At 39.8% G+C, this 15729-nt stretch overlaps 2 protein-coding genes across 5 annotated transcripts; one reads left to right on the forward strand and one right to left on the reverse strand.

The window, feature by feature from the left end:
- Nucleotides 1-130: 130 nt before the first annotated feature.
- On the forward strand, nt 131-6076 carry LOC133114145 (putative protein MSS51 homolog, mitochondrial). 4 transcript variants are annotated; one of them, XM_061223337.1, is made up of 8 exons: nt 131-223; nt 894-1043; nt 2075-2199; nt 3120-3683; nt 3784-3842; nt 4316-4351; nt 5249-5342; nt 5616-5753. In XM_061223337.1, the coding sequence occupies exons 1-7, from the start codon at nt 207-209 to the stop codon at nt 5339-5341; spliced, it is 1044 nt and encodes a 347-aa protein (XP_061079321.1). In that variant the 5' UTR covers nt 131-206; the 3' UTR covers nt 5342; nt 5616-5753. The 4 variants fall into 4 exon arrangements, 3 of the variants coding, with proteins under 3 accessions (XP_061079321.1, XP_061079322.1, XP_061079320.1); XM_061223338.1 differs by lacking the exon at nt 4316-4351; XR_009705528.1 differs by having other exon boundaries at nt 3784-5342; nt 5616-5671.
- A 2624-nt stretch (nt 6077-8700) lies between these two features.
- LOC133114655 (myeloid-associated differentiation marker-like protein 2) lies at nt 8701-9555 on the reverse strand. Its single transcript, XM_061224215.1, has one exon. It carries the CDS (start codon nt 9553-9555, stop codon nt 8701-8703), a length of 855 nt encoding a protein of 284 aa, XP_061080199.1.
- Between the last annotated feature and the right edge of the window lie 6174 nt (nt 9556-15729).

A 15729-nucleotide genomic window follows, 5' to 3' on the forward strand; every position in this document is an offset into this window, starting at 1 on the left:
GCCGTTGCGCGACTGTGTAATATTTTCTTTCTCCAGCAAGAAATTTCGACTATTGTGGTATGGTAATCGAGAAGGGGAATGTGTGTGTATAAATAGTTTTCACATGCGTCGCTCCAAGAGCGGTTGAAAAACCTGACAAAGTTTCTGTCAATCACTGAGCTAGCTCCGCCAGAAATCGACCACCAGCCTTTGATTCGGAACGTTCAATGGCCGATCAGGAAAGGTAGGGGTATTTTCATTTTACAAACAGGCACAGTAATGTAATATCAAACGCTGACAATACACACCACTACTCGTGTTCGGTACTTTTTTGTTTCACCCCCTTTCCTGCGCACTATTGGTCTTCCTACTGTGTGTCGTTGGGAGAACACGTGATAACTGGACATTATTCATTGTAAAAAAAAAAAAAAAACAGATTCCGGACACAGTACATACAGAAATAACTCAGCTAGTGGCCTTGAATATTCTAAACGTTTTTTTAAAGGATAGTACTTTTAGTGACATGAAAATATTACTTTAAAAAGTAGGCTACACATAAAATATGAAATCTGTTTTAGCCTAATTGATGGTGACACTTGAATTAAAACGAATGTAAAGCCATGCTTTGCTACAACATTACAGGCTCCATGGTCATTTTGGGGGTAAAAATAGCAACAGCGCTGTGGCACTATCTCAGCCCCAGGCTTTCCCTTACATGGCAGGCAGAGGGAGCAGCTGCCCGATTACATTTCCTCTCATCCACACCATAATTTAAAGTCAACCTTTAGAGTTTTCTTAAATCCAATATATAACATCGAACTCACTTGCTGCCCAATTTTCTCAATTTATTATGTATTTGTCGGTTTGGAGAAATGGCTTCCAATAAAGTCATGTCTACCTCAATCTTTCATCAGAGTCGCACAGGATGGGAAGCCAAAGGGCCTTGCCTTCCGTTCCCACAAGGAGATGTTTGAGAAGATGGAGGACACGTTCAGGTTCTGCGCAGCCTGCAGGAAGCTGCCCAGCCATCTCTCAGATAGCCGAACTCTGAAGCGCTGCATTAAGTAAGCAAGGGGCGGAGGGTAAGGGTAGGAGGCCCTAAGCGGATAATATTGTGTGAGGTGTCATCGCAAAGAGGCTGGTTAGGGCGGCACAGAATCTCTCACATTTTCTCTCTTCTCTTAGTCTCCATTACATGAAATTTGAGCCAGATATGTATTGACTGGTGACTGCACGAGCCCTTGATTGACTCGTTTGATCTAGTCTGGTTGCTGTTTCAGGGACATGAAAGAAATGCTTCTGACTCTCAGTACGCTATTTTATGTGATATTTAAGTTGCAGATGCCTTGTCTCTGTCACTATAATTGTAAAATGTTATAAAATATCAACAAATACCTTTGTTCTCATTTTGTCTGCTATGATTCTACTTGCAACAGACAGGTTTTAGGACTGTTTGGGCAGGAGCGGGTTACTCATGTTCCCCTTTCCCTCCTGATTTAAATGTGCAGTTTTTGTTATGTCTAAATGTGGTTTGGTGATTCTTCATGTCCTTGCTGAGTGTTGGAGGTGATAAAGCAGTGCCATGGTCTCTTGGAACATTCCCAGTGTCTGTCATGTGTTCCTGGTGAGATCATACTGTATTGGCATGGCTCAGATGTTTGGCCAAAGGAAGGACACATTCTAAAGGCAGTGTTCCCCTGCTGCCATAGTATACCTACCACACACTGTGGCCATGCACAAATGTGTACACAATTATGTAACCAGCTTTAGAGATTATCCAAATACTTTGCTAGTCATATATTTTTAGGATGCAGTAGCATGCAGCCCATAGTAAAATAATGGAAAATATTGAGAGAATATTGTTTATTGTATGTTCCCTCAAGTTTTCAATAATCCACATGTTTCTTACCATGACATAATCAAACCGAACATATAAATGACATAGCATGAATCCAAATGCCATGCCATGAATCAAAATTTTTCAAACAATATTTATCCAACAGTGATTCTGGTAGAGCAACTTGTTACACTTGGAGCTGAAGAGAAAAAAAAACTGTGTTAATCCAAAGGCATGACTATATTTTTTCTCTTCCAGGTGTCTGAGTGTATATTACTGCAGTAAGGAGTGCCAGAAGGAGGACTGGCCACAGCACAAAAAGTTCTGCAAGAAGTTGCGCTTGGTGGCCATCGACAGGCTGGTGGAGTGGCTGGTGTTTACAGGTGAGAGTGATGGACAGTGGCTTTCAGAAAGGTCATAATGAGTGAAAAACTTTGTTTTTATAGAAAATAAAGTGACTGAATGGGAGATGCTACAAACGCTCCATGTTTTAAGCCCTGGGAGAGGAGCCTTCCAGGTTAGTTACAGAATAATCACATTGTTTTTTGTTTTTTTGTTATTGCTTCATTGGAAGTTGGACAGCTTCAAGATGGTCAGAGATTTAGTCTTCATTCATGTACTTCATGTAGTGTCTCAATTGTGATCCCTTTGTCTTAGTTTGCTGGAGTTCATGTTTAGTTCCTGCAAAATTTACCCGGGTCAGTCAAATAAAAATCTGACAAAAATGCACTGTAAGGGCAAATATTTTCAGAACGGTTCGTTCGGTTATTGAAGATAATGGCAAAAATGGCAGTTTTATCTATTTGAAATTAAATGTACAACCCAATAAAATGTGCAAAAAGTGAAGGGGTCTGAATACTTTCTGAAGCCACTGTATTTCTACTGTATTCGGGATGTATATATATTTGTGTCTCCAACAAGATGGCTATCCCTGGATAAAAAATACTGCTAAAACATACATTTTGCTGAAATCTTTCTCCTATTGTTCCCTCTACCCCACGTCCAAGAATAAGGTTTCTTGTCAAGTACAAACATATCAGCAGTTAGGCCATCTGAAATGTTAGCATTTTCCTTTGCTCACAATGTACTATAAACATTTTAACAGTACTTCATCATTATTTGGCTGTGGGACTCCAGTTTGATATATTACAAATTGTGTTAGCTTTAACTTGGAAAGGGAATAGTTGGTTTGGACCTAGATTAATCTACAATGCAATGCAATATACACATTTCAATGGCCATAAGTACAGCAGTAATTCTAACGTGCACATGTTAATGTCTGTCTGTCTCTGGTTTCCAACAGGACATCTCCCTTTCCCCACAGAGCAGTGGTCACAGCCTGCAGCCAATGTGAAAGGCTGGGAAGACTGGTTCTCCATGCAGGGAGACCTGAGCCCCCGCCTGGAAGTCATCTTGTCTGGGTCGGGCATGAAAGATCTGTGGACAAACGCTGGCAGGCCCAGACCAGAGGAGGGAGATCTTCGGGAGTCAGTTTGGAGGGTGACGAGCGAGTTCCTCTCCCGGCCGCTTACTCTAGGCCTGGGACTGCGTGTCTTTGGCCTGGACCCTTACACACGGCCCCTCACCATCCACCTGGTTGGGGCGTCCCACAGTGAGACCATGGGGGCCCGACTCACAGACTTGGATGAACTGAGCCGAATGTTCCCTGGTCACCAGGGTCTGGAGGTGGTGATGGTGGGACCTGAGGTAGTGGATGGGCCCATTATGAGGCCTCCTCTGACGGCCTTTGGTCCCAGAGGGAAGGTCTACATCAGTGCCTCCAAGGGACTCTACCACCAATTCTGGGAGGATGTCATAGAGAAACAGGAGGCAGCCAAACCTGACCTGGTAGTGGGGTTCCATCCAGGTACAATTCTCTCCTTCATGAATGACATTCCTTGAATGAATGATATATATGTATTTCATAGCTGTCTATTTAACAAATATCTTTCTAAAATCCTCTGTAGATGATGCATGTGATCAACTGGATCCAGTTGGGGCTGGTCTGTGCAGTCCGCGTTCTCAGGTCTAAATTCCATTTACTGATGAAGCTTGGACCAGGGGCAGTGCTAGGAAGTAGCTAATAAAAATATGTTTATCAGTAGTTTTCCAATATCTGTGTTTTAATTCATGAGCAGGTTTCCCCTCAGTATGAAAATGTTGCTTCAGAGAGCTTTGTGCCTTCATAAAAACCCATCCACAAATAAGGTATTATCTCCTTGCAAAAATGTACAATGCCCACCAGATTGCTCTTTGTAAATGAGCAGAAGTAATATACAACTGAAAAAAGAAAAAGAAATTCTTTTTAAATTATTGCAATTGTAAGTAGTCACCATTGCACCATTGCTAAAACAAATAACCACTTTGCCCATGTTTTCTGTTAATCTTTTAGTATAGTTTTCATTTTGGTAGAGGGGAATGATTTGTGGGCGTGAAGGTCATGTTATTTTCTTAACCCCAGCTATGTACTCACTTATGTCTCAAAACCATGAACAGCAGGACCCAGAAACCATGGTCAGGCTGAACAGGAACATGGTGAGGGAGCTGTATGTTTAGTCTACTGCTCAGAACCAGCCTCCTTCTGTTTCTACACCTCGCTTTCCTGGTGGGAATTCCAGGGGTCAGAAAATAAAAGTCCTGCCATGTGTTTCCTCCACCCATGAACTCAGCCAGCTGATTTCACAAATGAGTTCTAGCTCCTGGCTGAAGAATTGTGCTATTGAGCAAATCAGGGTGATTGGAACAAAATGCTGTGGAGGACTTTTACTTTCTAAACTTAATTTTTTCCACCACAGGTTCTTCATGGCCAGTCTAAATGCAATTATTGTAAATTAATCTTTTTGATTGTCCCTCCCTGGTGAGAAACTCAAGGGAACAGTATTCCAACTTCCTACCCAGAACTCTTGGCCTCTACATAGCCCTAATGCTGCTGACCCAATCTTCTGCCGAGATAGCCCTTCTAAGTCTTAAATAAAATCAGAGATGTACACATCTGACCTTGCTCCATCAATGTAGACCGATTCATTTTTCATTAAAGTGCAGAAAGACTTGGTAAGCACATTCTCCCTTCTGCGCATTCCATTATAAAATTTTATCAGCTTCATGTCAAGGCTATAAGGCAATGCTCCAGATGCAAAAATAATTATAGTAGTGGTTGCTAGCGAATTGCAATATAGTGTCACATGAATAGTTTTTGTATGCAGTGTCACTTAAGAAAGCTTCTTCCTGCTTGTACACTCCTGACTCATACAACAGGGATGGCCAAATTGGGTCTATTACCAGGCGTACCTTGAACATTCGTCATCTATGGAATTAATAGTGATATTATGGGCCATTTTCTGAAGTATGTGTAAAGTGTGAGATTTTTTCATAAAATGTTGCATAAAATGATATGGTTTCTGGAGTTTATCGTGTCAATGACCCTGTTTCCAGGATTTGATGCTAGCCAGGGCATGGAGGAAGGGTGGCTCCCTACCCTGCTGCTCCTTCGAGACTACAACATCCCCGCACTCTTCACCATGTTGACGTAAGTACATTCAGCTCCCACCTAACCATTTTCATTCAACTCATTCATTTTACCAAGGATACCAGAGCAATCCTATTATTATTATTCCATTATCATAAAATTAATTCAAGGCTCCTTGAAAGAAGAACAAACAGTTAAAAATGTAATCCTAGGAATGTGTAAGGATAAATATACCAAGTACACTGTAAGTAGATGGATCTTGTACAACCATATCATTACTGGTTGAGTGTTATTTGTTAAAATGTGTGCATATTTCTTTGTCTATATCAACAGTGAGGAGGAGCTGAACTATTCCCTGCAGATCATTGCAGAGCTGGAGATGCACGTCAGGGGCAGTGGAAAAAATCCCTTTGCCTCCCTAAAGCCGGAACAGGTGCAGGCCTGTCCGAACAATGAGCCAGTCTACTGCAATGGCCACTACCTCTGCTTTAAGGGCCTGCTGGAGCAGGAGGAGGAATAGGATCAGGATGATGAGGAAGATTAGAGCTATGTCCAAAGAAAACCGTTTATAGTCTAATATTCCAAAAAATAACCTCTAAAAGGAGAAGTGACCACATCTTGAAAAACAACGAGACAAGTTGCCCTGTCCTGCAAAAGTATTTGCATCAACTGTCATTTTCGTTCTTTGCGAAGTTATCTTTCAGGCACTTTGAATGTGCTTCAATGGATTTACACAAGTGATTTGCTTTTACAATTATATTACTGCTGTTTATCAGTGCAACTAGTTGATATTACTACTATCTCTGTGTGTTCTTTCATAAAGTCTCTGACTGATCAACACCCTTCAGTAGCTCCTCAAACTGCTGGAACAAAGCCATCTGTTTGGACGACTGCTGTGAAAGGGCTTTCAGAATGTTCTGGAAGTACAATCACAACCAGTTATAACCAATATACTCTTCCTCATACAATGCTTCAAAGCATTCAAGGTGTTTAATTGCCTTTTACACAGACATTTTATGGAGAGTAATATTCCAGTGTTTAATTTATTTAGCAGTCATTTTCATTGTTATATTAATGTTACAGGATGGATAGTATATAACTCCTGACTAAATGAATACAAGACTGTTATCCCTTTTGAAAGTCTCAGGTAAAGCCTGTGTCTTTATAAGCTGGTTTAAGATGGTTTAAGCCATGTTTTCAACACTTCTACTGTAGCTGGCCATTGCTGGTCTGTGGCTGGACTCAAGCTGGACATAGCTAGTTAAGTTGGTAAGCTGGTGGTCAAACTGGTGGACTAGTTTACTATATAGGTTGATCAGCTATGAACAGCTGGTTGACCAGTTAAAATGGTCAAACCTAACTTAAACCATCTTAACCAGCTTAGGCTATTTTATTCTGGAATTTTCACTGATGCACCTCTTCAATGACACCTTTTTTTCCATACCACCGACAGTACATTTTCTACATATCGGTTATCTGTGAAGTAATCAGTACATATATTAAACAATCAATGTTCATTTATATAGCGCAATTCATACATAAGATGCCATTCAAAGTGCTTAACATAAAATCAAGATAGAAATACAGGATATAAAACAAATATGTACTGTATGCATAATGCATGTACATTGTTACATGTCTGTTATCAACAGTACTTGTGCAGTTGCATGCTAGCAGGCATAGCAAGGTAGCATCGACATAATAAACAAAGATAAATGTAATAAAACAGAAGTAGATTAAAAAATAAATACGTTCAATAATTAAATAAAATTAATAAGTAGAAGCATAACATAACTACAAGCCAAGCTAAAAAAAGTTTGTTTTGACTTTTCTCTTTAAAATGTCCACAAGGTTAATTTGGGGAGAGTTTTTTGTACAGGGTACTTCTTGTGGCTGCTCAAGCAGATGTAGGGAATTTAATTTAATTGATTTTCCAGGATAGGTAGATTGGTGGGCAGAACCAGGTGGCCTGCAGGTAGTTATCTGGAATGACTGCAGTGTGAACATGCGCCCTTGTCAATTAATCCCATTCTATATGTGCTCAGTGGATTATTTTGTATTGGATTTATGTTTGCACAGACAATTGCAAAAACAACAGTCAAAAAGGCTCATTTAATTGCTTAAGGTTCAAGTGGTCTATATAGACTGTTTTACATGTGTTCCTGTTCTCAGAAATGTGTTCCTGCTCTCAGGAATAACAAAGCCTAATCTAACTCAATATCAATGGGGAGGTTCATTTCCTTTATATAATGATGACATTTAATGTTGAATGGGCTGCTTGAATTACATACACTTTCTTTGAATACTGTATCTATTATCAGGCACTGTGGGATGTTTTCCAAGGAAATACTTACAATTTTTCAAGTATTTTCTTTATGTATTTAGGATGTATTTATTAAACAATACAGATAATAATCTACACTCAGTGAGGACTTTATTAGGTATTTATTAGACTTATTTTTTTTTACTTATTAAGTCTTCTGCTGCTGTAGCCTATGCACTTTTTTTTTTTTTTTTTGGACGCGTTTTCAAGCACAATAGTACAGAGAATTGTACGAAAAACATCCAATGAATAGCAGTTTTGCAGGCAGAAATGTTTTGTTGATGAGAGAGGTCAGAGGAGAAGGGCCAGATTGGTCATGGCTGACAGGAAGGTGACAGTAATGCAAATAACCACACATTACAACAGTGGTATGCAGAAGAGAATCTCTGAACATGCAACATGTCAAACCTCTCAGTGGATAGGCTATAGCAGCAGAAGACTTAATAAGTCAAACAAAAAGTCTAATTTACTAATAAATATTACTGTAATAAATTGTTCACTGGGTATATATTACTTCATTGCAAGCAACACAATTCATTTAACACACTTCACCTACAAAAAGATGTATGTACATGTAGGCTGCAGTAGTGCTATATGAAAATGCGCTGAACTCAATGTAATCTTACTCTCACTGTTAATGTACCAAGGATATGATAATGTATATACTTGGACAAATACAAAACTACACAATGTTCTGTAATAGCAAAATCATTTTTGAACACTATGTATTCACGGTATCAAAAGATATCCAGTGCAGCAGTAAGCATACAGTGACTACATTTGCATTTTTAAATTAACTTACAATCACAAATCACCCACCAAGGCGGGTGCTGGTAGAAGTTGGCATGAAATCCAGAAAATCATACAATTCTCCATGGTCTAGTATTTTAATCCTTGTTTCGCCTTGTTTGTAATGCTCAATCATATTTGTTTACCTAAATGGCCTACATACTGACATAGCCTACACTGTGGTGAAATCATGCAACAGACTTAAATAATATGGAATTCATAAAGGGCTCACTTAAAGAATACGTGCACTTAAACACACTTACTTGAAGCCATGAAGAACTGTAGGTATTAAATAACAAAACATACCTAAAACCCACATATCCCAAGCTTTGTAAAAATGCAGTCCAGTATGTAAAGAAAGAGATTGACGTATGTCATGAAGGTGACTATGAAGAGGATGTTCCAGATGCAGAAGTTTCCAGGGCAGTCGGCAGGACGAGGATTGCCTCTGAAGCTGTATACGGGCCAGATGATGGCTGCACTGATGTACAGCAGCACTATCACTAAAAGTATGTAAAATGCAAACTTTTTCAAGTCGCAGCATAAACAGCTTTTCAACGGGTAAAGAATGTTTATGAGTATGAACAGCAGAGTCACAGGAAAGGGGACAATGTATACCAGAATGCACCAGTAGAGCGCTGGCTTTCCAACATATCCAGTGAGGGAGATGAAGATCATGCAGGTCACAAAGGCCTCCAGGACCTTGATGAAGCCTGGCAGGATGCAAAGATAGCTGCCTTTGGTTGCACATTTACTCTTCACGGCATCTGCAATGTACACGATGAGGCACACCAAAGTCACAATCGTAATCGCCACCGCCAAGAAGCAGCGAGAGCAAATGTAGAACACAGGATAGATGATAGCTGTGGAAAAGACCATGAGGGTCATGGTCAGAGTCATGCCGGTGGCGAAATCATCCCAGTCCATTATATTGAGAAACTTTAAGAGCAGATCGATCTTGAACATTTCAATAATGGTAATGATCAGTGTCATGATACCGCAGAAGACCCAGGTGAACATGCACCAAACCCAATAGGTGTGACTGGGATGCCTGTAGATAGAGAGCAGGCCAGAATCCACAGCACAGAGCACGATCTCAATAATATGCAGTATCCCTCTGCCTGATGTTAATGCCGAAGGTGTGAAGGAAATTTTATCCATTTCTTTTCCTTTTTCTTCTCCTTCTTTGTGTTTGTGAGTTGGTTTTTCCTTCCGTGTGTCTTCTTTGCTGAATAGGAGGCACAGTTCATATGGTGTGTTTGCTATCTATGCTTCTGCCTTATCTAGTACTTATAGCAGTCATTGCATTTTACATAATATTGGGCAGTGCCTCGGTTTTATTGCACCTGAATAGATCTATGCACAGTTGTGTTTCTAATAGGGTTATTTTCCTGAAGAAACCGCTATCCCGAGAGAACATTTTTGCGGTGAAACACCATCTAGGGTGGAAACCCAGCTACATTTGTTTGAAAAGTGAAAGTTTCCCAGCTGACTACAAGATAGACAAGCTAAACCTGGATAAAATCTGAGCTATTTTGGGGTTAACCTAGTCTAGCTATTTTCTGGCTTTTGCTCACTGGCATAGAGCGGCTCCTATGACAAATATAATTTTACAGTATACTGAGTACATTATAACCATTTATATTTCAGTGTATTGAGAGGTGCAATAATTTAGGGTTGTCTAAAAGTAGGTGCTGAGAGTGCCATGATGGACATTTTCCCTTAAAGTTGGAAGGGCACACACACAAGCCATATTCACTCTCGTCAATTTGTTGTGACTTTGAGGTTTTCAGTCTCTTACAGAAGATAGCTTCAATCCACGTGTAGTAATGTTGATACAGGAAGCTGTGCCACTTCTTTCATCGAGCACAGTGATCTCAGGCTGTAGGTTTCAGAGGAAATAATTCAGACCTAAACTATTATTTTTTTAAATAAATTAATCTGGTAATATACAGTACTGTGCAAAGGTTTTAGGCAGGTGTGAAAAAATGCTGTAAAGTAAGAATGCTTTCAAAAATAGAAATGTTAATAGTTGTTTTTATCAATTAACAAAAAGTGAGTGAACGGAAGAAAAATCTAAATCAAATCAATATTTGGTGTGACCACCCTTTGCCTTCAAACCAGCATCAATTCTTCTAGGTACACTTGCACAAAGTCAGGGATTTTGGAGGCATATAGTCAGGTGTGTGATCAACCAATTATACCAAACAGGAGCTAATGATCCTCAATTTAATATGTAGGTTGAAACACAATACTTAACTGAAACAGAAACAGCTCTGTAGGAGGGTTAAAACTTGGTGAGGAACAGCCAAACTCTGCTTCCAAGGTGAGGTTGCTGAAGACATACACCATGGAAAGACTGAGCACAGCAACAAGACAAGGTAGTTATACTACTTCTCCCAGGCAGAAATTTCAAGGCAGACACGGGTTTCCAGATGTGCTGTCCAAGCTCTGTTGAAGAAGCACAAAGAAACGGGCGGGAGGACCGTAGACGCAGTGGTCGGCCAAGGAAACTTGCAGCAGATGAAAGACACATCATGCTTACTTCCCTTCGCAATCGGAAGATGTCCAGCAGTGCCATCAGCTCAGAATTGGCAGAAACCAGTGGGAGCCAGGTACACCCATCTACTGTGCGGAGAAGTCTGGTCAGAAGTGGTCTTCATGGAAGAATTGCGGCCAAAAACTCATACCTCCAACATAGAAACAAGGCCAAGCGAAAACACAGGAACTGGGGTGCAGAAAAATGGCAGCAGGCTCTCTGGACTGATTGAAATATTTGGCTGTAGCAGAAGGCAGTTTGTTCACCAAAGGGCTGGAGAGAGCTACAAAAATGAGTGTCTGCAGGCAACAGTGAAGCATGGTGGAGGTTCCTTGCAAGTTTGTGGCTGCATTTCTGCAAATGGAGTTGGGGATTTGGTCACAATTAATGGTCTCCTCAATGCTGAGAAGTACAGGCAGATACTTATCCATCATGTAATACAATCAGGGAGGCATCTGATTGGCCCCAAATGTATTCTGCAGCAGAACAAAGACCCCAAACATACATCCAATGTCATTAAGGACTTCAGTGTAAAGAATAACAAGGAGTCCTGGAAGTTATGGTATGGCCCCCACAGAGCCCTGATCTCAACATCATTGAGTCTGTCTGGGATTACATGAAGAGACAGAAGCATTTGAGCCTGCCTAAATCCACAGAAGAACTGTGGCTAGTTCTCCAAGATGTTTGAAATAACCTGCCTGCTGAGTTCCTTCAAAAACTGTGTGCGAGTATACCTAGAAGAATTGATGCTGTTTTGAAGGCAAAGGGTCACACCAAATATTGATTTGATTTAGATTTTTATAATGTTCATTCACTTCTTCTGTTCATGCATTTTGTTAATTGATAAAAATAAACTATTAACATTTATATATTTTTAAACATTCTTATTTTACAGCATTTTTTCACACCTACCAAAAACTTTTGCATAGTACTGTATACATTGCACGTACTACCTATGGAGGCATGATGTCTCTGTCCAAGTTGCTTTGGAGTTAACTTTGAAGTGTTTTTTTTTTCCTTAAACGCACAAACTTGTGATTGCACCTTTATCATACATTTTATAGCCAGCAGGTCATGGATAACTGGCTGCTCTAAGTAACTGAAATGACCTGCCTTGGTCATTTTAAATGTACTGGACCTTTCCACATCTATCAACTATTATCAGGATAACAGTTCAACAAACGCCATTGATGTGTGAAACCCACCTGCATATCCAGGCTCAAAAAGAGATGATTAAATAAGCAAGGCAATCAAGCTGGAATTAAACTAAAATGTAAATCATCATCACAGGCCCTCCAGGACCATCCAACAGTGCTCTGTTCCCATCACTGCATTGCAGTATTGGGTTTCTGTTTCTGCCTCATCCTAAGGGAACACTGCCCCCTCCTGGCCCACCAGCAACAGTTCTAACAGCAAGCACATTTTCTTTCACAGGTTTCAAGTACTAACCAGTATTGTTTGTTGTAACAAAAACTGATTTGAATTCAAATTATCCAGTAGAAAACAATTACTAACTTTCAAAACATAGTACATTTGGGGGAATATAATTAATTGATTCTACCTCAACTGCATCACACATTACAACTCTCTGCAATCCCTGCTGAAAAAACAGCTCAAGCTATGTTTTGAAACAACTGGTAGCTGGTTGACCAGAGCTCAGACAAGCTAACCAGCTCATAACCAGCTAGACCAGTTTATGGGCACCTTGACCAGATCGAATTTCAAGCTGGTGATGCTGGCACAGCTGGATTTTACAGCAGGGATTCAAATTTCTTTTGACATCATAGGACAGATATTCAGCATTTGAATATCAAGTGACAAGAACCTGGAAACATATGAATGTGCCTTTGAATATGTCCCAAGCTGTTTACCTTATATATATTTCTGAAGAGCTTTCATAGTTTCTGCTGTGTACAAATTTATACAAAAAAGTCTCCAATTGAAAAAGGGAGATCATTTTATTAAACTCTTCTGCTTGCCACAGTACTTGTATGATAAAGGGCCAGTTTAAAGGCTAGTCCTAGACCAAATTCAATTTTGATTGGAGATTAAACATGGACAGAGCATGGAATAAGATAGTAGATCAGTGTTACTAGAGTTTCAGATAGGGTATTTTTAGATTATGAGAGCTGTAGGGTCAGGGCATATGAAAGGGTTCCACTTAGATGTTATTGTGGGCATATATGTGGCAGCAGTTTGTAGGAAAGGTATTCACAGGTGTAATAGGTGTGGGAAAGACAGGTGCACAGACAAAGAATATAGCTTAACTAAAGATCAGGCTGTATCTTTTCACAGTGGGGAAAATCATGAAGTGGGTACAAAGGAGTGTAAGAGAAGAAAGATGGAGAGTGAGGTTGAATGGACAAGTGCACAGGGAAAAATGTCTTATGCTGAACCAACAAAAAAGTGAGGGCTGAAAAGGGAATAGCGAGGAAAGAACAGGACAGAGCTGGGACAGTGGAAGAAGACCAAGGGGGAGACGATAGACAAAGCATATACACTCACTCTCAACCATCTCAATTTGATGTCAGTGAGTTTGACCATGGCATCATTGTTGGTGCCAGACAAGCTGGTTGAGTATATCTGGAACTGCTGATTTCCTGGGATTTTCACACACAACAGTCTCTAGAGTTTACTTAGAATGGTGCAAAAAAAACTTAAATCCTGTGAGCAGCAGTTCTGCAGATGGAAACGCCTTGTTGAGAGAGGTCAACGGAGAATGGCCTGACTGTTTCAAGCTGATAGAAAGGCTACAGTACAGTAAAGTACAGAAACTCAACTCAGAATACACAACACGCTCAAACCTTGAGGCGGATCAGCTACACCAGCAGAAGTCCACGTCGGGTTCCACTTCTGTCAACAAAGAACAGAAAGCTGAGGCTGCAGTAGGCATTTTATTAACCGGATTAGTTTGTTGAAATTTTGGTCAGGATTTTCGGTTTTACAAAGCCAGCTCACAGTTTAGGCAGTTCACTGAAACATGCACATAGCCTATAGGTCTCCAACCTTGGTATTGGAGAGCTACTGGGTCTGCTGTTTTTCTTTTTCATCTTAAAATCAGCACCCTGTTGAGATTCAAGTATCCGGTGAGTATGTGTAATCAACTGCTCTAATCGATTAATTTTAAGCTGAGTAACAACAAAAACCAGCAGATCCTGCAGCTCTCCGGGACCAGGGTTGGAGACCGCAGCAGAAATGAGCTCACCTTTTTTAAATTAGGTTATTTTCAATAAACAAGTTATCATTGCAAGAAGAGCATTGAGAAGGGAACAGAGACTGTTGAAATGACCTACTATCTTTATGAGCACTGCCGATTTAGTAGTAGTGAGGGAATTATTTACGTCCAGCAATTAATAGAAGTGCACACTGTGAAGCGAAGCCCTGCAGACACTGTATTGCACTCTGTTTCCTCACACTGGCACATTTGTATATGGCTATGCTGTTGGCGATGCTGAAAATATAGCCTAATAAATAATAAACTATTTGTTCATTTGTTTCATACATAAAATGCAACGCAAGGTGCAGGTATAATTGATATAATTTCTCACAGTCTCACAGTGGTAATGTAGCCAATGGAATTGGGTACCACACAGGACGCAATTACTTCCCATTATTTGTGAAACACTGCACCAATGTGTTAGTACAGCTTTATTTGCATATTTCAAATTATAAAACAAAATACATCTGCTAAAGATATGCTTGAATATACACTAGAATTGAGCAAATTAATCTATTCAGCCACTTACAAAATGTAGCTAAATACTAATAGCACACTGTAACTTAGCTCGAAGGCTAATAATACAGACAAAGTACCCTACAAAATGGCAGTGGGTTTCCAATCTGTTTCCCTCACCACCTACTCAATTTTAAATCTGGTTGCGCTTCAAAATCACGTTGAATTCATGCATCCATTCTCAGGTCCGACCAGAACGAGACCGGCTTGCATTCTGCACGTAAATACACTCAGTGAGCACTATTAGGTAGAAATATTTAATCAGCCAATCATGTGGCAGTAACTAAATGCCTAAAAGCATGCAGACATGGACAAGAGGTTCAGCTGTTTTTTGGACCAAATGTCAGAATGGGGAAGAAATGTGATTGAAGTGACTTTGACCATGGAATGATTATTGGTGCCAGACAGGGTGGTTTGAGTATCTCAACTAAAAAAACTACTGATCTCCTGGGATTTTCACACACAACAATCTTCTAGACTGCTGCAAAAAACCAAAAACATCCAGTGAGCAGCAATCATGCAGGCAAAAATGCCTTGTTCATGAGAGGTCAGAGGAGAAGGGCCAGACTGGTCAAAGCTGACAGGAAGGTGACAGTAATGCAAACTACAGCAGTGGTATGCAGAAGACCAATAAGTAAAAAAATTAAAACATTAAAAAAATTTTTTAAACCAAATACCTAATAAAGTGCACACTGAGTATATATACTCATTATGTCTTATTATTACTTTATTCTTGTTATTACTATTAACACATTATTAGTATTGTTGTTGTTGTGCTTTAATTTATTTCTCTTAGCAAGACTTTTACCTGGCTTTAGCCTTGCTCTTACCCTCCGAGTTACCTTTTATATATATTTAATTTAAATTAATATATTTAGTCAGCTTTTACACATTTTTTTTTATCCAACCGCGTTTGTCTGCTATGTTTTTTGTTTTTGTTTTACTACTGCAGCTAAAGAAAATCATTATTTTTTATCTTGATTTTATATCTGTCCTTTGGTCGTAAATGTTATTTCAATCAACCTGTTGCCTCTGTCACATCTGTAGGAAATGTGCTTTACAA

Source organism: Conger conger, chromosome 2, assembly GCF_963514075.1.
Source record: "Conger conger chromosome 2, fConCon1.1, whole genome shotgun sequence".
Classification (NCBI taxonomy): Eukaryota; Metazoa; Chordata; class Actinopteri; order Anguilliformes; family Congridae; genus Conger; species Conger conger.

Bases quoted from the DNA above. Each gene is read 5' to 3' on its own strand.
- LOC133114655 (XM_061224215.1), bottom strand. From the start codon at position 9,555: ATGGATAAAATTTCCTTCACACCTTCGGCATTAACATCAGGCAGAGGG.
- LOC133114145 (XM_061223336.1), top strand. The intron at 3,684-5,248 runs GTACAATTCTCT...CCCTGTTTCCAG, and splicing joins GGTAGTGGGGTTCCATCCAG to GATTTGATGCTAGCCAGGGC. The intron at 5,343-5,615 runs GTAAGTACATTC...CTATATCAACAG, and splicing joins GCACTCTTCACCATGTTGAC to TGAGGAGGAGCTGAACTATT.